The sequence below is a fragment of the Scyliorhinus canicula genome, chromosome 21, assembly GCF_902713615.1.
Source record: "Scyliorhinus canicula chromosome 21, sScyCan1.1, whole genome shotgun sequence".
Classification (NCBI taxonomy): domain Eukaryota; kingdom Metazoa; phylum Chordata; class Chondrichthyes; order Carcharhiniformes; family Scyliorhinidae; genus Scyliorhinus; species Scyliorhinus canicula.
The window spans coordinates 20,435,678-20,462,273 of record NC_052166.1 but is presented as its reverse complement, the minus strand read 5'-3'; the positions used below and the strand labels follow the sequence as shown (position 1 = coordinate 20,462,273).

At 47.7% G+C, this 26,596-nt stretch overlaps 1 protein-coding gene across 3 annotated transcripts in view; it reads left to right on the top strand.

The window, feature by feature from the left end:
• Window positions 1–26,596, top strand: part of LOC119955872 — a 163,189-nt gene that overhangs the window by 40,018 nt on the left and 96,575 nt on the right. For all 3 annotated transcript variants that reach the window (XM_038782515.1, XM_038782514.1, XM_038782516.1), the window contains one exon: window positions 4,129–4,243. In XM_038782515.1, the coding sequence (XP_038638443.1) occupies window positions 4,129–4,243 (115 nt within the window). The remainder of the gene's footprint in view (window positions 1–4,128; window positions 4,244–26,596) is intronic.

The window sequence follows — 26,596 nt, the reverse complement described above, 5'->3', positions numbered from 1 at the left end:
CAGAGGGAGGTGATCCAGTCCCAGAAGGAGATAGTGCAGTCACTGAGTGATGTGACACCTGTTACCGATGTTACAACGTGCCTCGGTGCTCTATCAGATGGGTATGAGGGTTTGACTGGTCTGGCTGGCCAGAGGAAGGGGGGAATGGGCGCCCTGACTGTCCCCACCACCGTCAACTCAGAAATTCAATGGGACCATGTGATGGAATGGGCAGCTCGCATGCAGGCTTCACTCAGGTGGACAGTGGAAAGTGCTACTGTGGGCAGGAGTCAGACATTGGCATACGATGTGGAGCACCAGAACTCATCGCAGAGCGGATTGTCATCATCCTCCATCCCTGGCACTAGACCCGCTGTTACTGCCAACCCAGGGCCCAGACCCCGTAGTGCGACAGGTATGTATCACAAAGGGGGTTGCAGGCGGTGGTGGGGGGGGCGAGGTGGCCGGCATTTGAGTGAGGGGGTGAGATGCGGTGTCTGTGCCCCTAGCTATCTCTTTCCCCAATACCACCCTCCCCGTGTTGGTAAAGCTGGAGCCGATCTGAGCATTCTGTGCGCGTTGTTCTGGCACACACATCATGCGGTCTGCCGGGTCCCCATGTCCTGCCCATCCTCACCGTCCCCTGCATCCCCCTTGTCGGAGGAGGACTGGCGTTCCTCCTCTAGTACATCGCCCCAAGCTGCGCGATCCTATGGAGGACGCAGCAGCCGGCACTATGCGGGCAGCCCTCTGCGTCATACTGGAGGGCCCCTCCAGAGCAGTCCAGACACCTGGACCGCATCTTCAGGAGGCTGAAGCACCGCTCGATCACAGTCCTGGTTGCCGTCATTGTAGCGGGTCTCCGCATCGGTCTGTGGCTTCCGGATAGGTGTCATCAGCCACAACAGCAGTGGATAGCTCCTGTCACCCAGGAGCCAACCCCCCAGCTTGTGGGACGCGTCTTGAACATGGCAAGGATCGAGTGTGGCAGGATGAAGGCATCGTGCACACTGCTCGGGTATTGGAGACAGAGGTGAGTGATGTGCAGCTGATGGTCACATATTAGCTGCACGTTCATTGAGTGATAGCTCTTTAGGTTGTTGTGGAGTGGCATGTCATCTGCAGGTGCTCATAGGGGGACATGCATCCAGTTGATCAGCCCCTGGGCCCAGGGCAACCTGTCAATGACGGCAAACCCCACTGCCAGGGAACCTGGTTGACTTGTCCACATTGTAATGGTTATATTGAGCCGCCTGGGCATTTACGACTTCCGTAATGGCACGGATGCACCGAGGTCGGTCAGATCCCAACTGGTCCCCACTAGGTGCCTGGAAGGAGTCCGTGGTGTAAAAGTTCAGGGTGACCCTCACCTTGACAGCCACTGGGAGCGGGTGTCCTCCATAGCCCTGCGGTGCAAGGCCTGGCATCAGCTAGCAGATATATCGAACTGTCTCTCTGCTTAGCCGGAGACTTTGACAGCATACGCGGTCTGGCAGGGCCTCAATGACAGGTGTTGCCAGTACACACGAGGCCTCCTTGGCACCTTCTCCTCCTGGCCTGTTGGGAGGCTGGCTGTCCATCCTGGGAGGCTGCCACCTGTCCCTCTGCGACACACTTCAGCGCTGCACGCTCTGCTGCTGCAGCTACCTCCTCCTCGAGCAGCGCCAACTTGTACAGCCGCAGGGCATTTCCCAGGGCTGTGACGACTAGCAGGAAGACCACCATTGCTGGTTGCATTCCAATATTCATTGTCTGCAGGAGGTTAAAGGCCGACATTTTAGCACTGCAGGCTCTAACCCCGCATGTCCCACCCCCCATCTCTGCACCCCTCGCCCTGTCGTTGCCCAGCACCGTGGGGGCCTTTGGCCCTGGCGCCTGTCCCTGATGCCAGGGGTACCATCAGTTGGCACTTCCCTCACTAGGGGTAGGCTCCACAGCCCGCACTCCCGCAGGGACTACTGTGGGATTTGTCCTGGCTGGGCATACGGAGGGTGGCAGCCGGGTTTGTGGTGCTGCGGGAGGTGGGGGGGTGTCACCCCGGCCACACGGCCCGTTCCCCTGGCAGGGCTTCCCACACAAGACAGTCCAGCCTGGCAGCCCATAGTCGCTTCTCTGTCTCCTACCTCCTTCCTCTCTGTCTCTCTGAAACTCTGTGTCTCTCTCTCTCTCTGTCTCTCTCTCTCTGTCTCTCTCTCTCTCTGTCTCCCTCCCTCATTAGCCATGATGCCGGTTTCACGATTTTTAAAAGCACAAGTGAACCGTGCCGGCGAGAACTCGGCGCATCATTTTTTTTTTTTTAATTTAGATTACCCAATTATTTTTTCCAATTAAGGGGCAATTTAGTGTGGCCAATCCACCTACTCTGCACATCTTTGGGTTGTGGGGGCGAAACCCACGCAGACACGGGGAGAATGTGCAAACTCCACACGGACAGTGACCCAGAGCCGGGATCGAACCTGGGACCTCAGCGCCGTGAGGCGGTTGTGCTAACCACTAGGCCACCGTGCTGCCCTGACTCGGCGCATCATAAGACCATAAGACATAGAGCAGAATTAGGCCACTCGGCCCATCGAGTCTGCTCCGCCATCCAATCATGGCTGATATTTTCTCATCCTGCTTTCTCCCCAGAACCCCTGATCCCCTTATTAATCAAGTACCTATCTATCTCTGTCTTAAAGACACTCAGTGAATTGGCCTCCACAGCCTTCTGCGGCAGAGTTCCACAGATTCACCACCCTCTGGCTGAAGAAATTCCTCCTCATCTTTGTTTTAAAGGATCGTCCCTTTAGTGTGAGATGTTTTCCTACAAGTGGAAACGTCCTCTCCACATCCACTGTATCCAGGCCTCACAGTATCTTCAATAAAATCGCCTCTCACCCTTGTAAACTCCAACAAGTACAGACCCAGAGTCCTCAAACGTTCCTCATACGACAAGTTCTTCATTCCAGGGATCATTCTTGTGAACCTCCTCTGGACCCTTTCCAAGGCCAGCACATCCTTCCTGATATACGGGGCTCAAAACTGCTCACAGTACAACAAATGGGGTCTGACCAGAGCCTTATACAGCCTCAGAAGTACGTCCCTGGTCTTGTATTCTAGCCCTCTTCACATGAATGCTAACATTGCATTTGCCTTCTTAACTGAGGAAGTTAAGAACTTCCTCATGGAACCATTAATCTGCACATTAACCTTAAGAGGAGGAAGAGAATCACGGTGGCCCCGGAAAATACCGGGCCGGGCCCGCTATTCAAACGGTGTTTACTATATGAGCATTCCGGATCACATTGATGCTGCCGTCGAGGTGACGGGGAATTTCGATTTTGCCGCGATTTTGGCATCGGAACCTACTCTCTGCCCAATCACATTTCCCGTTTTCGGTGTCGGCCAATGGAGAATCCTGCCCCATATATTTACCTTTTGAGTGAAAAAAGGAGTAAATCCAACTAGGATACAGAAACTGTCACCATGTAGTCAGTCACAGGAACAGGAGTGGGCTATTAAGCCCCACGAGGCTACTCCACCATTCAGTAGATCCATATCTAGTAAAAGCCTACCTGTCTAATTTATCTACTCTTGAAAGCTCCTGTTGTCCCAAAATCCACACCCTTTTTGAGAGAATATTCTGGAGTTTCATGACCTTTTATTTGGAAAAAATGCTTTCTGATTTAACTCCTGAATGGTCTCGTTCTAGTTTTAAGATTACATCCCCTTGTTTTTGACTTCCCCCAATTGAGGAAATAGTTTCTCCATATCTACCTGTTGAAACTTCATGTTTTGAACACCTTGATCAGATTGACCCTCAGTCTTCTCTACTGAAGGGCACATAAGCCAATTTTATGCAACCAGTCCTCGTGCTTTAATCCCTTGTTGAATCTGAGCTGCATCCACTTCAAGCCCCCCCTCCCTGCCTGAAATGCAATGTCAAACCTAAACTCAACTCCCCAGATGGATGAATAGTTGCTACGGTGAAGATGATTAATTCCTATGGAACCATACCCAAATATGGTTTCAGCAGGGTTGGGGAGAGAAAACTGGAAGGGGGAATGAATTAGTTATATGGAACTGCTCAAGTATATTACCACATATTGATCCATAATTTATGCACCACATGGGAAACTTGTTAATGGCTGAAAATATTTGTGTTTCTAGAGCTGAAAATTCAAACATTAAACATCAAGTCTTCGAAGAATTTGCAATGGAAGAAAAGGAAGGGTTGATTTTGGAAAATGACTACCTGAGCCCAACAGTGACTGTCCATAAACTGGTGAGACCGTTTGTCTTTTCCCTTTCCACCCCCCCCCCCCCCCCCACACAATAGTCTTACTGAACACTTGAAATTGCAGACTTGGAGTAAGATTGTGTCGTCTCTAAGGGCAGCACGGTGGCCTAGTGGTTAGCACAGCTACCTCACGGCGCTGAGGTCCCAGGTTCGATCCCGGCTCTGGGTCACTGTCCGTGTGGAGTTTGCACATTCTCCCCGTGTCTGCGTGGGTTTCGCCCCCACAACCTAAAAATGTGCAGAGTAGGTGGATTGGCAACGCTAAATTGCCCCTCAATTGGAAAAAATTATTGGGTACTCTAAATTTATTTTAAAAAAACATTGTGTCGTCTCGCGACTCAAAGGGTTGGTGGAGTTGCAGATAGTGATGAGAGTTGTCAGAGGAAACAGTAAGATATAGAGCGGTTGAAGACTTGGGTGGAGAAATGGCAGATGGAGTTTAATCCGGACAAATGTGAGATTATTAATTTTGGAAGGTCTAATATAGATGTGAATTATACAGTAAACGGCAGAACCCTTAAGAGTATTGATAGGCGGAAAGATCTGGGTGTACAGTTCCATAGATCACTGAAAGTGGCAACGCAGGTGGATAAGGTCATCAAGAAGGCATACGGCATGGTTGCCTTCATCCGTCGGGGCATTGAGTCTAAAAATTGCCAAGTTATGCTGCAGCTGTGCAGAACCTTAGTTAGGCCATGCTTGGAGTATCGTGTACAATTCCGGTCGCCACTACCAGAAGGATATGGCGGCTTTGGAGAGAGTACAGAAGAGGTTTTCCAGGTTGGCTGCCAGGTTTCCGACATTACTTCATAGCCTGTCACCTGGATTTGGGTTCATTATCACATGTACCAAGATTCAGTGAAAAGTATTGTTGTGGGCAGTACGATGGCATAGTGTTTAACACTGCTGCCTCACAGTGCTGAGGACCACGTGTGGCATGAATGTTGCTTGCCACTCGTCAGCCCAAGCCTGGATATTATCCAAGCCTGGTATGGAGGGCATTAGCTATGAGGAAAGGCTGGATAAACTTGGATTGGTTTTAGTTTAGACTGGCATCATGATCAGAGCAGTCTCAAAGAGCCTGTCCCTGTGCTGCATTGTTCTTTGCATCCCATTAGATCTTGCAAGATTTACTGGCCACATCACTGAAAGTGATTCACTACACTCTGGGGTGGTCCCGGTGGATTGGAAATTAGCAAACGTGACACCACTGTTTAAAAAAGGAGGTAGGCAGAGAGCAGGAAAATTTAGGCCAGTGAGCTTAACATCGGTAGTAGGGAAGATGCTGGAATCTATGATCAAGGAAGAAATAGCGAGGCATCTGGATAGAAATTGTTCCCATTGGGCAGGCGCATCATGGGTTCATAAAGGGCAGGTCGTGCCTAACTAATTCAGTGGAATTTTGTGAGGACATTACCAGTGCAGTAGATAACAGGGAGCCAATGGATGTGGTATATCTGGATTTCCAGAAAGCTTTTGACAAGGTGCCACACAAAAGGCTGCTGCATAAGATAAAGATGCATGGCATTAAGGGTAAAGTAGTAGCATGGATAGAGGATTGGTTGATTAATAGAAAGCAAAGAGTGGGGATTAATGGGTGCTTCTCTGGTTGGCGATCAGTAGCTAGTGGTGTACCTCAGGGATCCGTGTTGGACCCACAATTGTTCACAATCTGCATAGATGATTTAGAGTTGGGGACCAAGGGCAATGTGTCCAAGTTTGCAGATGACACTAAGATGAGTGGTAAAGCAAAAAGTGCAGAGGATACTGGAAGTCTGCAGAGGGATTTGGATAGGTTAAGTGAATGGGCTAGGGTCTGGCAATGTTGACAAATGTGAGGTTATCCATTTTGGTAGGAATAACAGCAAACGGGATTATTATTTAAACAATAAAATATTAAAGCATGCTGCTGTGCAGAGAGACCTGGGTGTGCTAGTGCATCAGTCGCAAAAAGTTGGTTTACAGGTGATTAAGAAGGCGAATGGAATTTTGTCCTTCATTGCTAGAGGGATGGAGTTTAAGACTAGGGAGGTTATGCTGCAATTGTATAAGGTGTTAGTGCGGCCACACCTGGTGTATTGTGTTCAGTTTTGGTCTCCTTACTTGAGAAAGGACGTACTGGCACTGGAGGGTGTGCAGAGGAGATTCACGAGGTTAATCCCAGACCTGAAGGGGTTGGATTATGAGGAGAGGTTGAGTAGACTGGGACTGTACTCGTTGGAATTTAGAAGGATGAGGGGGGATCTTATAGAAACATTTAAAATTATGAAGGGAATAGATAGAATAGATGAGGGCAGGTTGTTTCCACTGGTGGGTGAAAACAGAACTAGGGGGCATAGCCTCAAAAAAAGGGGAAATAGATTTAGGACTGAGTTTAGGAGGAACTTCTTCACCCAAAGGGTTGTGAATCTATGGAATTCCTTGCCCAGTGAAGCAGTTGAGGCTCCTTCATAAAATGTTTTTAAGGTAACGATAGATAGTTTTTTGAAGAAAAAAGGGATTAAGGGTTATGGTGTTCAGGCCGGAAAGTGGAGCTGAGTCCACAAAAGATCAGCCATGATCTCATTGAATGGCGGAGCAGGCTCGAGGAGCCAGATGGCCTACTCCTGCTCCTAGTTCGTATGTTCTTATCACATCCTGAGTCAGGCGTGATGCAGCCATTAGATTGCAGCCCAAATGTATTTGTTAGAGGAATTACATCACAGTGAGGGGAAAATACTGATGCCAACAAGCTCAATACTGGCCCTTTACTTTTTCTATTTTACATAAATGAATGATTCAGAAATACAATGCAAAGTGGTGAAATTTGCAGATGGTGCCAACCTAAGAGGATTAAAGTAAAATGTATTTTATTCCAAACATGTAACAAAACAGTAACATATACAACAATACACTCCACAACCCCTCAGTCCACAGTTTGTACAATTTTTCCCCTTTTACCCCTAAACGCCCCCCCGTCCCCGTCCCCACTCCTCCATCCTCCGCGACGAACAGTTCCTCAAACATTGTTATGAAAATCCTTATCATTCTCGAAGCCCTCTGCCGACCTCCTCAACTCGAATTCGATCTTTTCCAATAGAAGAAAGTCGTACAGGTCTCCCAGCCACACCTCCAATTTATCACGATCCTTCACCAGGCAATTAAGAGAGGCGAAGGCCACGACATTGATGTCCAAAGATGTGCGGGTTAGGTGGATTGGCCATGCTAAATTGCCCGTAGTGTCCTAAAAAAGTAAGGTTAAGGGGGGGGGTTGTTGGGTTACGGGTATAGGGTGGATATGTGGGTTTGAGTAGGGTGATCATTGCTCGGCACAACATCGAGGGCCGAAGGGCCTGTTCTGTGCTGTAGTATCTATTCTATTGGCCCCCTTCCCTTCCAGCAGCCCCAGCACTTCCGATACCCCAAAGATCGCCACATTTGGCTCCAGCCTGACCTCCACCCCCACAATTTTAGATAATGTCCCAAACACTGCTTCCCAGTAACTCTCCAACTTCTCGCAACCCCAGAACATGTGCGCATGATTGGCTGGCCTTCGCCCAAACCTCTCGCACTCGTATCACCCCTTGAAAGAACCCACTCATCCTCGCCCAGGTCATATGTACCTTGTGCACCACCTTGAACTGAATCAAGCTCACCCTCATGCAGGAGGAGGTTTTATTGACCCCATGCATCACCTCTCATCACAGTCCCCAGCCTATTTCCGCACCCCTCCCCAACTCCTCCAATTTGTTCTTGATCCTCACCACTTGCACCCCTCCCCCAACTACCCATACATATCCCCAATTCTACCCTCTCCTGATGTATCCGGGAGCGGAAGTTCCTCCAAAAGCGTGTACCCCAGCAACCTGAAAAACGTCCTCCACTCCTTTTGTATAAAGTCCCTTGTCTGCATGTATCTAAATTCACTGGACCAATGTAATCTTAACATGTAGCTGAGTAATAACAGAATGGGTTGGCCAGGATGTGTAAATGTGTAGAACAAAGACAGATGAAGTTTAATGCAAACAAATGTTAAATGCTACCCTGTGGGAATAATAGATAAAACGTACTCCATGAATGTGTTAAAATAATTAAGGATGAAGCTGAAAAAGACCTAGGAATCTTGGTACTATGTACTTTATATTAAGTCTAAGACAGAGCAGAAATCAACAAATCCAATAGAATATTGAATTACATGGACCCAACAGTGGGTTGGAGATCATGATCAAATTTTATAACGCTCATATCAATGAATCCACACTGAATCCAGTTCTCGTCACCAAGGCACAAGAAAGGCATTTATGCACTAACATCATTGCAGCAATTAACACCAGGGGTATTAATTATTGAAAAAGATTGGAGTAACTCTGATTTTACACCCAAGAAATAAAGTTAAGAAATAGCCTTGTAAAGGCATATAAGATGTTAGGGGCCAGCATGGTCGTGCCGTGGTTAGCACTGCTGCCTCGGGCACTGAGGACCCGGGTTCGAATCCTGGCCCTGGGTCACTGTCCGTGTGGAGCTTGCACATTCTCCCCGTATCTGCGTGGGTTTCACCCCCACAACCCAAAGATGTGCAGATTAAGTGGATTGGCCATGCTAAATTGCCCCTTAATTGGAAAAAAAAATATTTGGACATTCTAAATTTTAAAAAATAATAAAATGTTAGGATTGGTCTCCAGGTGAGGTTCCCAAAATTTGGGGTGAGGAGGGATGAATTGGCTCCCTTTCTTTATTCAACCACCTCTATCGTAACAAGATTAATTTGAAAAGGATCCCTTCTCTTGCGGATGTCCTTTCTCAGTTCAATATTTACGTTTTAAAAGGAGCCAATTTAACCAGGCTTTCTTGAGTTAAAGAGTGAGTTTATTAGCATCTAAATGTGAGAAAAAGGATACAGCACATGTATATACATTCGCACAAATTAGAAATGAGGAGCATGATTTATCAGCCGCGCCATTAAATCATGGAAAATCGGGAACCATGCTGGGCCCAATCGTTTTGCGATCTAACTGGCCCGTTCCCGTTGGAGAGATCAGGTACCGCATGGCAAGAAACCAATATTCACCGATAAAAGCCAATCCCCTATCTAATGGACTCCCGTGATGTAACTGCCTCCTCAGCAAGTGGATAAGCGAGTGCCGATTAGTACACCTTTTTAAAAACGTGAAGCTGGCGGAGTAGCTGCTGTGGGTATCCGATGAGGTAAGTAGCCATCTTCGAACCTGGATGGTGAGCCCAGGGACACTGGTTGCAGCCCCAATGCTCGAGGGGTGAGGGGGGGGACGCCTCAGTCGGTGGGGTTGACCGCTGTTGGTGGGAGGGTGTCCCAGCGCCCACGGATCCCCCATACCCACAGCATTCTAGCATAGTGGTTAGCACTATGGCTTCACAGCACCAGGGTTCCAGGTTCGATTCCCGGCTTGGGTCACTGTCTGTGCGGAGTCTGCACGTTCTCCCTATGTCTGGGTGTGTTTCCTCACGGGAACTTCATTGCAGTGTTAACGTGAGCCTACTTGTGACAATAAAGATTATTATTATTGCCAACATTCCCCCCCCCCCCCCCCCCCGACCGTGTCAGCCTCCAGGTGCACAGCGGAAGGCTCATAGGCTGGTGGGGAATTGGCATTCGTGGTAATGTGAGCACTTCACAACCGCCAAATGCATTCCTATAGGTCCACGTGCCATGTAGCAGGAGAGAGTTATTGCCTAGCATCCCAATTAGACTGTGAGGCCTGAGCACTGGAGGCTGCAACACCACATCCAAACATTCAAGCTGGGCCACAGTAGTTGGGACATCCTCGCAATCAGAGGGTGGATCGGGGAGGGAACCACGCCTGGTCCAGGTAACGTTACAAGGGAGTGCCTGGGGTATAGGGGCTGGGCTCCGATGTCTGAGGCTACCCGCTGCAGCCAGAGGTGCATGTGCAGGGCGTGTTGGTGGCAGACTGAGGGATGGCAGGGAATGTGAAAGAGGTGTAGCCATGGGGAGCCAAAGGATACCGGGCTGGAAGCCAACATTGGTTGTCTCTCTATCACCCTCTCCAATGCCTTACAGATATTACATGAGATGGATAATATCTTGGACCCCGCAGAGGCTGACTCGTGGTGCTGGTGGCAGCCAGGTGCGGCTTGAGTCACTGTACGGACTCTGCAACTTCTCCCCGTGTCTGCGTAGGTTTCCTCCGGATGCTCCGGTTTCCTCCCACAGTCCAAAGATGTGCAGGTTAAGTGGATTGGCCATGCTAAATTGCCCTTAGTGTCCAAAAAGGTCAGGTGGGGTCATAGAACAGCACACGAACAGGCCATTTGGCCCTCGATGTTGTGCCGAGCATTGTCCAAAACCAAGATCAAGCTATCCCACTCCCTGTCAATCTGGTGTGCTCCATGCGCCTATCCAATAACCGCTTGAAAGTTCCTAAAGTGTCCAACACCACTGTCACAGCAGGCAGTCCATTCCACACTCTAACCACTCTCTGAGTAAAGAACCTACCTCGGACATCCCTCCAATATCTCCCACCCTGAACCTTATAGTTATGCCCCCTTGTAACAGCTACGTCCACCCGAGGAAATAGTCTCTGAACATCCACTCTATCTATCCCCCTCATTATCTTATAAACCTCTATTAAGTCACCTCTCATCCTCCTCCGCTCCCTCAACCTTTCCTGGGTCACTAGGTTATGGGGATAGGGTGGAGACATGGACTTGGGTAGGGTGCTCTTTCCAGGGGCCGGTGCGAACTCACTGGGCCGAATGGCCTCCTTCTGCACTGTAAATTCTATGATTCTATAACTGAGAAGCTGTCCTGTTTCCTGTTCAACTGTGGCTTTTCAGATTTCACAGAGAGCGAGAGAGAGTGACCTGCAAAACTGCCAGGGTCTGCTGTCTTTGCATAGACACATAGAAGATAGGAGCAGGAGGAGGCCTCTTGGCCCTTCGAGCTTGCTCGCCATTTATTACGATCATGGCTGATCATCCAACTCAATAACCTAATTCTGCTTTCACCCCATATCCCCACCTCTTGAATATATTCAATGTTTTAGCATCAACTACTTCCTGTGGTAATGAATTCCACAGGCTCACCACTCTTTGGGTGAAGAAATGTCTCCTCATCTTCGTCCAAAATGGTTTACCCTGAATCCTCAGGTTGTGATCCCTGGTTCGGCACACACCCATCCTTGGGAACATCTTCCCTGCATCTACCCTGTCTAGTCCTGTTAGAATTTTAGAAGTCTCTATGAGATCCCCCTCATTCTTAACTACAGCAAGAACAATCCCAACCTAGTCAATCTCTCCTCATATGACAGTCCCGCCATCTCTGGAATCAGTCTTGTAAACCTTCACTGCACTCCCTCGAGAGCAAGAACATCCTTCCTCAGAGAAGGAGACCAAAACTGCACACTCCATGTGTGGCCTCACCAAAACACTGTATAATTGCAGCAACACATCCCTGCTTCTGTACTCAAAACCTCTTGCAATGAAAGCCAACATACCATTAGCCTTCTTTACCACCTGCTGCACCTGCATGCTTACGATATTTGCATACGTGCAGTACGGTCAGCCTAAGTTGAAGGTGGTTTGTGGAGGGGCTGTTGGCAAGTGACAGTTAAACCCGAAACACTTCGTGAGTATTTCCCACCCTACCTCCTCCTCTAACCAACCCCCCCACCCCACGGTGTTTGGGAAGCGGGAGCAGGGGCCTGTCGGGAAGGTGAGTGAGTGCCTTTAAATTTGCTTACCTTTCAGCGGGAGCAGGGTTTGAGGTAATATCAGGTAAGCTCTTCCTTTCTTTTTCTTATTCTTGTTTTTTTTTTTAATCTAGAGGTGATGTCAGGGAAGGCAGTACAATGCTCCTCCTGCAGAATGTTTGAGGTGAGGGACGCCGTCAGTGTCCCTGCTGATTTCATCTGTGGGAAGTGCACCCAACTCCAGCTCCTCAAAAACCGTGTTAGGGACCTGGAGCTTGAGCTGGATGAACTTCGGATCATTCGGGAGGCAGAGGGGGTCATAGATAGGAGCTTCAGGGAAGTAGTTACACCAAAGACTGGAGATAGATGGGTAACTGTAAGAGGGACTGGGAAGAAGCAGTCAGTGTAGGGACCCCCTGCGGTCGTTCCCCTGAGTAACAAGTATACCGTTTTGGATACTTGTGGGGGGGACGACTTACCAGGGGTAAGCCATGGGGTACGGGCCTCTGGCACGGAGTCTGTCCCTATTGCTCAGAAGGGATGGGGGGTAAGGAGTAGAACATTAGTAATTGGGGACTCAATAGTCAGGGGCACAGATAGGAGATTTTGTGGGAGCGAGAGAGACTCACGTTTGGTATGTTGCCTCCCAGGTGCAAGGGTACGTGATGTCTCGGATCGTGTTTTCCGGGTCCTTAAGGGGGAGGGGGAGCAGCCCCAAGTCGTAGTCCACATTGGCACTAACGACATAGGTAGGAAAGGGGACAAGGATGCCAGGCAGGCCTTTAGGGAGCTAGGATGGAAGCTCAGAGCGAGAACAAACAGAGTTGTTATCTCTGGGTTGTTGCCCGTGCCACGTGATAGTGAGATGAGGAATAGGGAGAGAGAGCAATTAAACACGTGGCTACAGGGATGGTGCAGGCGGGAGGGATTCAGATTTCTGGATAACTGGGGCTCTTTCTGGGGAAGGTGGGACCTCTATAGACAGGATGGTCTACATCTGAACCTGAGGGGCACCAATATCCTGGGGGGGAGATTTGTTAGTGCTCTTTGGGGGGGGTTTAAACTAATTCAGCAGGGGCATGGGAACCTGGATTGTAGTTTTGGGGTACGGGAGATTGAGAGTATAGAGGTCAGGTGCACAGATTTGACTTCGCAGGAGGGTGCCAGTGTTCAAGTAGGTGGTTTGAAGTGTGTCTACTTCAATGCCAGGAGTATACGAAATAAGGTAGGGGAACTGGCAGCATGGGTTGGTACCTGGGACTTCGATGTTGTGGCCATTTCAGAGACATGGATAGAGCAGGGACAGGAATGGTTGTTGCAGGTTCCGGGGTTTAGGTGTTTTAGTAAGCTCAGAGAAGGGGGCAAAAGAGGGGGAGGTGTGGCGCTGCTAGTCAAGGACAGTATTACGGTGGCGGAAAGGATGCTAGATGGGGACTCTTCTTCTGAGGTAGTATGGGCTGAGGTTAGAAACAGGAAAGGAGAGGTCACCCTTTTGGGAGTTTTCTATAGGCCACCTAATAGTTCTAGGGATGTAGAGGAAAGGATGGCGAAGATGATTCTGGAAAAGAGCGAAAGTAACAGGGTAGTTGTTATGGGAGACTTTAACTTTCCAAATATTGACTGGAAAAGATATAGTTCGAGTATATTAGATGGGTCATTCTTTGTACAATGTGTGCAGGAGGGTTTCCTGACACAATATGTTGACAGGCCAACAAGAGGCGAGGCCACATTGGATTTGGTTTTGGGTAATGAACCAGGCCAGGTGTTAGATCTGGAGGTAGGTGAGCACTTTGGAAACAGTGACCACAATTCGGTGACCTTTACGTTAGTGATGGAAAGGGATAAGTATACCCCGCAGGGCAAGAGTTATAGCTGGGGGAAGGGCAATTATGATGCCATTAGACATGACTTAGGATGTGTTGGTTGGAGAAGTAGGCGGCAAGGGTTGGGCACACTGGATATGTGGAGCTTGTTCAAGGAACAGCTATTGCATGTTCTTGATAAGTACGTACCAGTCAGGCAGGGAGGAAGGGGTCGAGCGAGGGAACCGTGGTTTACCAAAGAAGTGGAATCTCTTGTTAAGAGGAAGAAGGAGGCCTATGTGAAGATGAGGCGTGAAGTTTCAGTTGGGGCGCTTGATAGTTACAAGGAAGCGAGGAAGGATCTAAAGAGAGAGCTGAGACGAGCAAGGAGGGGACATGAGAAGTCTTTGGCAGGTAGGATCAAGGAAAACCCAAAAGCTTTCTATAGGTATGTCAGGAATAAAAGAATGACTAGGGTAAGAGTAGGGCCAGTCAAGGACAGTGGTGGGAAGTTGTGTGTGGAGGCTGAGGAGATAAGCGAGATACTAAATGAATACTTTTCGTCAGTATTCACTCAAGAAAAAGATAATATTGTGGAGGAGAATGCTGAGACCCAGGCTATTAGAATAGATGGCATTGAGGTGCGTAGGGAAGAAGTGTTGGCAATTCTGGACAAGGTGAAAATAGATAAGTCCCCGGGGCCGGATGGGATTTATCCTAGGATTCTCTGGGAAGCCAGGGAAGAGATTGCTGAGCCTTTGGCTTTGATTTTTAGGTCATCATTGGCTACAGGAATAGTGCCAGAGGACTGGAGGATAGCAAATGTGGTCCCTTTGTTCAAGAAGGGGAGTAGAGATAACCCCGGTAACTATAGGCCGGTGAGCCTAACGTCTGTGGTGGGTAAAGTCTTGGAGAGGATTATAAAAGATACGATTTATAATCATCTAGATAGGAATAATATGATTAGGGACAGTCAGCATGGTTTTGTGAAGGGTAGGTCATGCCTCACAAACCTTATCGAGTTCTTTGAGAAGGTGACTGAACAGGTAGACGAGGGTAGAGCAGTTGATGTGGTGTATATGGATTTCAGTAAAGCGTTTGATAAGGTTCCCCACGGTCGGCTATTGCAGAAAATACGGAGGCTGGGGATTGAGGGTGATTTAGAGATGTGGATCAGAAATTGGCTAGTTGAAAGAAGACAGAGAGTGGTAGTTGATGGGAAATGTTCAGAATGGAGTTCAGTTACGAGTGGCTTACCACAAGGATCTGTTCTGGGGCCGTTGCTGTTTGTAATTTTTATAAATGACCTAGAGGAGGGCGCAGAAGGATGGGTGAGTAAATTTGCAGACGACACTAAAGTCGGTGGAGTTGTAGACAGTGCGGATGGATGTTGCAGGTTACAGAGGGACATAGATAAGCTGCAGAGCTGGGCTGAGAGGTGGCAAATGGAGTTTAATGTGGAGAAGTGTGAGGTGATTCACTTTGGAAAGAATAACAGGAATGCGGAATATTTGGCTAATGGTAAAATTCTTGGTAGTGTGGATGAGCAGAGGGATCTCGGTGTCCATGTACATAGATCCCTGAAAGTTGCCACCCAGGTTGATAGGGTTGTGAAGAAGGCCTATGGTGTGTTGGCCTTTATTGGTAGAGGGATTGAGTTCCGGAGCCATGAGGTCATGTTGCAGTTGTACAAAACTCTAGTACGGCCGCATTTGGAGTATTGCGTACAGTTCTGGTCGCCTTATTATAGGAAGGACGTGGAAGCTTTGGAACGGGTGCAGAGGAGATTTACCAGGATGTTGCCTGGTATGGAGGGAAAATCTTATGAGGAAAGGCTGATGGACTTGAGGTTGTTTTCGTTAGAGAGAAGAAGGTTAAGAGGTGACCTAATAGAGGCATACAAAATGATCAGAGGGTTAGATAGGGTGGACAGCGAGAGCCTTCTCCCGCGGATGGAGGTGGCTAGCACGAGGGGACATAGCCTTAAATTGAGGGGTAATAGATATAGGACAGAGGTCAGAGGTGGGTTTTTTACGCAAAGAGTGGTGAGGCCGTGGAATGCCCTACCTGCAACAGTAGTGAACTCGCCAACATTGAGGGCATTTAAAAATTTATTGGATAAGCATATGGATGATAAGGGCATAGTGTAGGTTAGATGGCCTTTAGATTTTTTCCATGTCGGTGCAACATCGAGGGCCGAAGGGCCTGTACTGCGCTGTATCGTTCTATGTTCTTGAGCAAATGGTGCACAAGGACACCCAGGTCCCGCTGCACACTCCCCTCTCCCAATTTACAACCATTCGGGTAGTAATCTGCCTTCTGTTTTTGCTTCCAAAGTGAATAGCCTCACACTTATCCAAATTATACTGCATCTGTCATTGATTTGCCCACTCGCCCAACCTGTCCAGATCATGCTGTAGGATCTCTGCATCCCCATCACAGTTCAACCTCCCACCCAAGTTGGTATCATCTGCTTTAATTTTGCACAGTAATCTCTTTTGCGGGACTTTGTCAAACACTTTCTGAAAGTCTAAGTATACCACATCGACTGGCTCATTCTTGTCAACTGTAATGGTTACATCTTCAAAGAATTCCAACAGGTTTGTCAAGCATGATTTCCCCTTCATAAATCAATGCTGACTCTGACTGATCCTGCCTTTCTAAATATTCCGCTATCAAGTCATTGATAATGGATTCAAGAATTTTCACTACTACTGATGATCGGCTTACCGGTCTATAATTCCCTGTTTTCTCTCTCCCTTTTTGAATATTGGAACGACATTAGCTACCCTCCAATCTGCAGGGACAGTTCCAGAGTCTAGAATCCTGGAAGATGACCACCAATGTATCACACACTGGCGCACCCAGCTTTAGCTGACCAGGTTTTGAAGCTGGCCTTTGTATAGTCTTGGAAGGCAAAACTCCACAAACCAGTCTGGAATGTTGCTCATGGGATATCTTTAATACGTGTTAGACACCCTGGGCAAGTACGCGGTCAATTACAGGCCCCAGAGTCGCAGCGTAAGTGAATTAACCAATAATGCATATAAGATTTCTGAGATCTTTGACCCTTGACTGCTCCAATGACTTACAGGCATCAGATTTTTAAGTTAAACACAAAAAACTGTGGGTAGGATTCTCTGTGCCGCCAGCCCCATTTTCCAGCGTTCCGGCAGCCAGCCAATGGGGTTTCCCTTTGTGGTTATCCAACACTGTTGAGAAACCCGCAGGTGCGCTGCCAGCGAAGCAAAGGATTCCACCAACAGAGAATCCCGCAATGTTTATTTTTAACAACAATAGAGATAAGACATGCAATGATTATTATAGAATATTGGCCATCTAATCTGTTACTTACTTTACTTCCCTTTATCGTCCCATCCTCTACCCAAATACACACAAAACAAGGGAAGAGGGAAAGAGGTAAAATAACAGTGGTTAAAATTGGAGAAAGAGAGATAAGTGCTCTTGTTGCTGCTATTGAGATTGTTGTAGCTGGCTATCTTCCCAGGATGCAGAGTGCTGCAACCACCAGATCTTCTGGTTTGGATCTTCTGACATTCAGGCTGGATGCTCAGGCTGTGGGGATCCCCTCTGGAGAGCACTTTAATTTGTGTTAACCAGAACCTTCACAAGGAGGTGTGAGGTTATCCATTTTGGCCAAAAAAAATAGAAAGGCAAATTATTATCTAAATGGAAAACAGATTCAAAATGCGTCTCGGTCGAGGGATCTGGGTGTCTACTAGTGCATGAATCGCAAAAGGTCTGTATGCACGTACAAAATTTAATCAGAAAAGCAACTTGAATGTTAGAACATAGAACTGTACAGCACAGTACAGGCCCTTCGGCCCACGATGTTGTACCGAACTAGTCCGAAACTAAGATCAAATCAACCTACTCCCAATCATTCCATATGCCTATCCAATAACCGCTTGAAAGTTCCTAAAGTGTCCGACTCCACTACCATAGATGGGAGTGCGTTCCATGCCCCAACCACTCTCTGAGTAAAGAACCTACCTCTGTCATCCCTCCTATATCTTCCACCATGAACTTTATAGTTATACCCCCTTGTAACAGCTACACGCACCCGAGGAAAAAGTCTCTGAACGTCCACTCTATCTATCCCTCTCATCATCTTACATACCTCAATTACGTCACACCTCATCCTCCTTCGCTCCAATGAGAAAAGCCCTAACTCCCTCAACCTTTCCTCATAAGACCTACCCTCCAATCCAGGCAACATCCTGGTAAATCTCCTTTGCACCCTTTCCAATGCTTCCACATTCTTGCTATAATGAGGTGACCAGAACTGCACACAGTACTCCAAATGTGGTCTAACCAAGGTCTTGTACATTTGCAGCATAACCTCACGGCTTTTAAACTCAAGCCCCCCGTTAATAAATGCTAACACACTATAAGCTTTCTTCATGGTTCTATCCATTTGGGTGGCAACTTTCAGAGATCTATAGACTTGAACTCTGAGATCTCTCTGCTCCTCCACATTCTTCAGAACCCTGCCGTTGATCCTGTAATCCGCATTCAAATTTGTCCTACCAAAATGAAGCACCTCACACTTATCAGGGTTAAACTCCATCTGCCGCTTTTCAGCCCAGCTCTGCATCCTGTCAATGTCTCTTTGCAGCCTACAACAGCCCTCCACATGATCCACTACTCCACCAATCTTGGTATCATCAGCAAATTTACTAACCCAACCTTCAACTCCATCATCCAAGTCATTGATAAAAATCACAAATAGCAGAGGACCCAGCACTGATCCCTGTGGTACACCGCTGGTAGTAGGGCTCCAGGATGAAAATTTTCCATCCACCACCACCCTCTGTCTTCTATGTGATAGCCAGTTACTGATCCAATTGGCCAAATTTCCCTCTGTGCCCTGTCTCCTTACTTTCTGCATGAGCCGACCATGGGGCACCTTATCAAACGCGTTACTAAAATCCATGTATATGACATCAACTGCTCTAGCTTCATCTATGTACTTAGTTACCTCCTCAAAGAATTCAATCCAACTTGTGAGGCAAGACTTCCAAATCTGTGCTGACTGTCCTGGATTAAGCTGAATTTTTCCAAATGATCATAAATCCTATCCCTCAGGACCTTTTCCAATAATTTACCTATGACCAAAGTGAGACTAACTGGCCTATAATTCCCAGTGTTATACCTATTCCATTTCTTGAACAAGGGGACAACATTCACCTCTCTCCAGTCTTCTGGCACTATTCCTGTCGATAGTGAGGACATAAAGATCAAAGCCAAAGGCTCTGCAATCTCATCCCTTTCCTCCCAAAGAATCCTAGGATATATCCCATCAGGCCCAGGGAACTTATCTATCCTCAGGCTTCTCAAAATTCCTAACACATCTTCCTTCCGAATATCTACCTTCTCTAGCCTACCAGCCTATATCGCACTATCCTCCTCAACAACATGGCCTCTCTCCTATGTGAACACTGAAGAAAAGTATTATTTTAGGGCCTCTCTTATATCTTCAGACTCCATGCACACGTTCCCACTACTGTTCTTGACTGGCCCTAACTTCACCTTGGTCATTCTTTTATTCCTCACATAAATGTAAAAAGCCTTGGGGTTTTCCTTGATCCTACCCGCCAAGGTCTTCTCATGCCCCCTCCTAGGTTTCAGAAGCCCTTTCTTGAGCTCTTTCCTAGCTATCTTGTATCCCACAAGTGCCCTAACTGAACCTTGTTTTCTCATCCTTACATAAGCCCCCTTCCTCTTGACATGACATTCAACCTCTTTTGTAAACCATGGTTCCCTCACTCGACCATTTCATCCCAGCCTGACAGGGACATACCTGTCAAGGACACGCAGTATTCGCTGCTTGAACAAGCTCCACGTCTCAATTGTGCCTATCCCTGACAGTTCCTGTTCCCGCCTCTTGTCGGTCTATCGACATATTGTGTGAGAAAACCCTCCTGCACACACTGGATAAAAACAGCTCCATCCAAACTATTCGAATTGTAGTGGCTCCAATCAATATTTGGAAAGTTAAAGTCACCCATGACAGCTACCCTGTGACTACCGCACCTATCCAAAATCTGCATTGCAATCTTTTCCTCCACATCTCTGATACTGTTTGGGGGCCTATAGAAAACTCCTAACAAAGTGACCGCTCCTTTCCTATTTCTAACTTCAGTCCACACTACCTCAGTAAACAAATCCTGCTCAAACTGCCTTTCTGCCGCCATTATACTATCCTTGATTAATAGTGCTACTCCTCCACCTCTTTTACCACCTTCCCTAATCTTACTGAAACATCTAAATCCCGGAACCTCCAACAACCATTCCTGCCCCTGTTCTATCCACGTCTCCGTAATGGCCACAACATCATAGTCCCAGGTACCAATCTATGCTTCAAGCTCACCAACCTTATTCCTGATGCTCCTCGCATTGCTTTAGACACACTTCAAACCACCTTCTGGCCTGCAGGTCCACTCTTGTGACCTTGGTAACTTCCTCAGTACTGCACTACCCTCAACTTCCTGAATTCCAGCAATGCTATCTCCTGGACTACAGATCAGTTTCCCATCCCCCTGCCAAATTAGTTTAACCCCCCACCCCCGAAGAGCTGTAGCAAATTTCCCTCCCAGGATATTGGTGCCCCTCTGGTTCAGGTGTAACCAGTCCTGTTTTTGCAGGTCCCACCTTCCCCAGAATATGCTCCAATTATCCAAGTAACTGAAACTGTCCTTCCAACACCATCCCTGTAGCTACGTGTTTAACTACATTCTCTCCCTGTTCCTCACCTCACTAGCTCGTGGCACTGACAGCAAACCAGAGATGACAACGCGGTCTGTCCTGGCTCTCATCTTCCACCCTAGCTCCTTGAATTCCTGTTTTACATCCCCTTTTCCTACCTATGTCGTTGGTATCGATGTGCACCACGACTTGTGGCTGCTCCCCCTCCCCTTAAGGATCCTGAAAACATGTTCAGACACGTCAAGGACCTTGGCATCCAAGAGGCAACACACCAACCGTGAGCCTCTATCATTGTCACAGAACCGCCTATCTGTACCACTAACTATAGAGTCTCCAATAACTAATGCTCTCCTGCTCTCCCCCCTTCCCTTCTGAGCCACAGGGACAGACTCCGTGCCGGAGACCCCCCCACCCCCTCCCCCAACAGTATCCAAAACGGTATACCTGTTATTATGTGGAACAACCACAGGAGACCCCTGCACTGACTGCTCCTTCCCCCTCCTTTTAAACGTCACCCAGCTACCTTCATTCTTAGAGGTAACTGCATCCCTGTGGCTTCTATCTATAACCAACTCTGCCTCCCGAATGATCCTCAGTTCATCCAGCTCCAGTTCCCTAACACGGTCTTTGAGGAGCTGGACATGGGTGCACTTCTCGCAGGTGAACTCAGCAGGGCCACTGACGGTGTCCCTCACCTCGAACATCCTGCAGGAGGATTTATCCACTTGACAATTACAGAGAGAGAAAAAAAGCTTACCTGATTTTCACACTACCTGCAGGTTAGCTTTTATTAAAGGACTGGAGTATAAAAGTAGAGAAGTATTGTTGTAATTGTATAGGATTTTGGTGAGACCACATCGGAGGAAGGACGGAAGAAAGAGGGAAAATCGACTGTGGATATCTAAGGAAATAAGGGAGAGTATCAAATTGAAGGAAAAAGCATATAAAGTGGCAAAGATTGCTGGGAGATTAGAGGACTGGGAAATCTTTAGGGGGCAACAGAAAGCTACTAAAAAAGCTATAAAGAAGAGTAAGATAGAGTATGAGAGTAAACTTGCTCAGAATATAAAAACAGACAGTAAAAGTTTTTACAAATATATAAGACAAAAAAGAGTGGCTAAGGTAAATATTGGTCCTTTAGAGGATGAGAAGGGAGTTTTAATAATGGGAAATGAGGAAATGGCTGAGGAACTGAACAGGTTTTTTGGGTCGGTCTTCACAGTGGAAGACACAAATAACATGCCAGCGACTGATAGAAATGAGGCTATGACAGGTGGGGACCTTGAGAGGATTGTTATCACTAAGGAGGGAGTGATGGGCAAGCTAATGGGGCTAAAGGTAGACAAGTCTCCTGGCCCTGATGGAATGCATCCCAGAGTGCTAAAAGAGATGGCTAGGGAAATTGCAGATGCACTAGTGATAATTTACCGAAATTCACTAGACTCTGGGGTGGTCCCGGTGGATTGGAAATTAGCAAACGTGACGCCACTGTTTAAAAAAGGAGGTAGGCAGAAAGCAGGAAATTATAGGCCAGTGAGCTTAACTTCGGTAGTAGGGAAGATGCTGGAATCTATCATCAAGGAAGAAATTGCGAGGCATCTGGATAGAAATTGTCCCATTGGGCAGACGCAGCATGGGTTCGTAAAGGGCAGGTCATGCCTAACTAATTTCGTGGAATTTTTTGAGGACATTACCAGTGCAGTAGATAACGGGGAGCCGATGGATGTGGTATATCTGGATTTCCAGAAAGCCTTTGACAAGGTGCCACACAAAAGGTTGCTGCATAAGATAAAGATGCATGGCATTAAGGGTAAAGTAGTAGCATGGATAGAGGATTGGTTAATTAATAGAAAGCAAAGAGTTGGGATAAATGGGTGTTTCTCTGGTTGGCAATCAGTAGCTAGTGGTGTCCCTCAGGGATCCGTGTTGGGCCCACAATTGTTCACAATTTACATAGATGATTTGGAGTTGGGGACCAAGGGCAATGTGTCCAAGTTTGCAGATGACACTAAGATGAGTGGTAAAGCGAAAAGTGCAGAGGATACTGGAAGTCTGCAGAGGGATTTGGATAGGTTAAGTGAATGGGCTAGGGTCTGGCAGATGGAATACAATGTTGACAAATGTGAGGTTATCCATTTTGGTAGGAATAACAGCAAACGGGATTATTATTTAAACGATAAAATATTAAAGCATGCCGCTGTTCAGAGAGACTTGGGTGTGCTAGTGCATGAGTCACAGAAGGTTGGTTTACAAGTGCAACAGGTGATTAAGAAGGCAAATGGAATTTTGTCCTTCATTGCTAGAGGGATGGAGTTTAAGACTAGGGAGGTTATGTTGCAATTGAATAAGGTGTTAGCGCGGCCACACCTGGAGTATTGTGTTCAGTTTTGGTCTCCTTACTTGAGAAAGGACGTACTAGCGCTGGAGGGTGTGCAGAGGAGATTCACTAGGTTAATCCCAGAGCTGAAGGGGTTGGATTATGAGGAGAGGTTGAGTAGACTGGGACTGTACTCGTTGGAATTTGGAAGGATGAGGGGGGATCTTATAGAAACATTTAAAATTATGAAGGGAATAGATAGGATAGATGCGGGCAGGTTGTTTCCACTGGCGGTTGACAGCACAACTAGGGGACATAGCCTCAAAATTAGGGGAAGTAGATTTAGGACTGAGTTTAGGAGGAACTTCTTCACCCAAATGGTTGTGAATCTATGGAATTCCTTGCCCAGTGAAGCAGTTGAGGCTCCTTCATTACATGTTTTTAAGTTAAAGATAGATAGTTTTTGAAGAATAAAGGGATTAAGGGTTATGGTGTTCGGGCCGGAAAGTGGAGCTGAGTCCACAAAAGATCAGCCATGATCTAATTGAATGGCGGAGCAGGCTCGAGGGGCCAGATGGCCTACTCCTGCTCCTAGTTCTTATGTTCTTATTGTGTCTAGTTTTGGTCTCCTTATTTGAAGAAGGATGGGGTGGCATTGGACGCAGTTTCGAGGAGGTTCACCAGATTGATTCAGGGGACGATGGGGTTGATGTATGAGGTGAGATTAAACAGTTTGGGCTTCTCACTAGAGTTTAGAAGGATGAGAGGTATATAAAATATTAAAAGGGATTGATAAAGTAAATATAAACTAAATGTTCCCCCTTGTGAGGAAATCTAGAACAAGAGGTCCCAGATATAGGTTGAGAGCCGGTAGATTTAACACTGAGATGAGGAGGCACTACTTCTCGCTGAGGGTGGTGAATGTATGGAACTCACTGCCACATAGTGTAGTGGAGTCCGAATCATTAAATAGTTTCAAGAGGAAAATAGATGTATTTCAGATTTTTAAAAAAGGGTTAAAGGGTTATGGGGAACAGGTAAGGAGGTGGCTTTGAGACCAGGAAGAGATCAGCCATGATCTGATTGGTGGAGCAAACTTGAAGGGCTGAATTGCCTACCCCTCCTAATTCCTAAGTTTTACTTGAGGTCTGTTCAATTTCTTATTTGTTTCCACCAAATTAACTATCAGCGTCAATGAAATAAGAAGACTTGAGTTCCTCACATGAGAATTTTAAAGGATTTTCACACAACCCTGCCTTCCTGAAGCTGGTGCTGGATTCAATCCTCCTACCGGTTAAACTGATCGATGTGGAGACCCACTACAACAGTGTTCTTCAAACTTTTTTCCGGGGACCCATTTTTAGCAACCGGCCGACCTTCACAACCCACGCCGGCCGACCTGCACGACCCACCATTTTCTCTTACCTTGTTTGCTGCTGACAAAAGTGGAGGAAATGGTTTTGGGTCCCTTTGGCCCTCGTACATGCTCCTCCAATGGAACCTGTTGGATGAAGGTGAAGCCTTCCGGTGTCGGAAAGTATGGAGTCTCCATCTGTCCAAAGCTTTTTTTTCCTGTAAAAAAAAATTTCCTGTAAAAGTTTATCAAACAAACCCACCACACCCTGAACTTGTTAAAAAAAAATGAGTAAAATAAATGAATAAAAACCCCCTGAACTTAAAAAAAAATGAATAAAACCCCCTTGAACATTTTGAAAAAAAATGAATAAGATAAATTTTAAAATTTAATTTACCCCCCCCCGAACTTGTAAAAAAGATAAAATGAATAAAATAAATGAAAAAAATAAGAATTAAATGAATAAAATAAATGAATAAAAACCACTACAGAACTTGTAAAACAAAAAGCTGCAACCGTTTAAAAAAATAGCAGCCGCGCTGCGCATTTGTGCCTGATTATCGGCGCGCATGCACGCCGATCGTCGTGCGTGCGTGCGCAATGCAGCCAAGTTTTTTTTTTTAGCATGTTCGCGGCCACTTGCAGCCGGTGTTGTGAAAAGCCGGCTGATGCGCAGGGATTTGCGCGATCGTGAACGCAGCGGGCAACGGCTCCGCGACCCTCCCAACACCTGCGGGTCGCACCCCCAACTTTGAAGAACACTGCACTACAATGATGCCTTTGCAGCGGCCAGGGGTGTGATTGAGCGGTTCTTCGGCCTCCTGAAGATGCAGATCAGATGCCTGGACCACCCTGGAGGGACCCCCCTGTATGATGCTGAGAGGGTTGCGAGCATCGTGGCAGCCTGCTGCTCTTCCATAACATCGTGCAGCAGAGGGGCGACATGCTGGAGGACGTGGATGAAGGCCAGGCCTCGTCAGACAAGGAGGTTGCGGATGAGGGTGGGCAGAACATAGAAGGGCACAAAGGCCAACACTCACGGGACACTCTGATCGCCTTAAGGTTCACTGACTTGGGGGGGGGGGGGGTGTATACCTATTAGGGGCATGGACATCGCGTCCCAATCACTCAATCTCACCTCCCCTGCAACTCCCTCCATTATACATACCTGTTGCACTAAGGGTGGAGGCCCTGGGTTGGCAGTAACACCAAGTCTGGTCCATGGACTGGAGGATGATGACAACCGGCTCTGCGACGGTGCTCTGCATTGATTGACGACGTCTGACTCCTGACCTTTCCACTGTCCACCTGGGTGATCCCTGCATGTGGGCTGGCCGTTCCATCACATGGTCCCATCGAATCCCTGCGGTGACGACTTCCGGTGGCGGCAATGCGGAGCTAAGCCGCACATTCGGCAGCTCTCGCTGAAAACGGACTTTGGGGCTCTTTTCAGGGCCCCCAACGGAGCTGTGTCGGCAAATCCCGACGTGGGAAGAGGGCAGGAGTCGACCCCTACGGTCCTATGGTCCGGACCAGAAGTGGGGTAAGGAGAAAAACGGAGAAAGCACCCCTGAAAAAGCGGAGGAAGGAAGACAAAATGGCGGCCGGCGGAGGCCTTGAGGAGCTAAGGCAGTGGGCTCAGGAGCAGCAGGCGACTGCTGCGCTGCTTCCAGGAGCTTAAGTTGGAGTCGCTGAAGGTAACTGTGATGATATGATCTGCATACTCGTCTGCCATTGGGCCAGAACGTCGGCTTACCATTGGCCCTGGTCGGTCATGTGCCTCTCGACCGATTGGCCGAGAGGCTGAGTTAACCACGCCTCTATCAACGAGGTATAAATGCTCAGAAGCCTGACGATCGTTCCTTTCCACTGTAGACGATCGCCAGGCTGTGTTCTAGTTAATTAAAGCCTGACATTGGTAAATCACTCGCCTCGCGTGCAATCGATGGTGCATCAATTTAATTAACTACAACTTTGAAGATGGAGTTCCGCATCAAGCCCGAATGCCTCCGCATCAGCCCGCAAACTCCGAACTCTACAGAACTTTTCAAACTCTGGCTGACTTGCCTCGAAGGGTTCCTGGCATCTACAACCACCCCCCCCCCCCCACCGGGGCACAGAAGCTGCACGTCCTCCACTCCAGCGTGGGTATTGCCGCTTACTCAATAATCGAAGACGAAACAGATTATGACGACGCTATACGGAAGCTAAAAAGACAATTCCTCAAACCGATCAACAGGGTATTCGCTCGACATCTGCTGGCCACCAGAAAGCAGGTCCCCGGTGAGTCTCTAGACCAATAAGCCCGGGCCCTCTGTGCCCTGGGGAGAGGTTGCGCCTGTGAAGCGGTGTCCGCTACAGAGCACATGGAGCTACTCGTCAGAGACGCTTACGTGGCTGGGATGCTGTCCCCCGTGATCCGCCAGCGGATGCTGGAAAGAGACAAACTCAGTTTAACGGAGACACTGA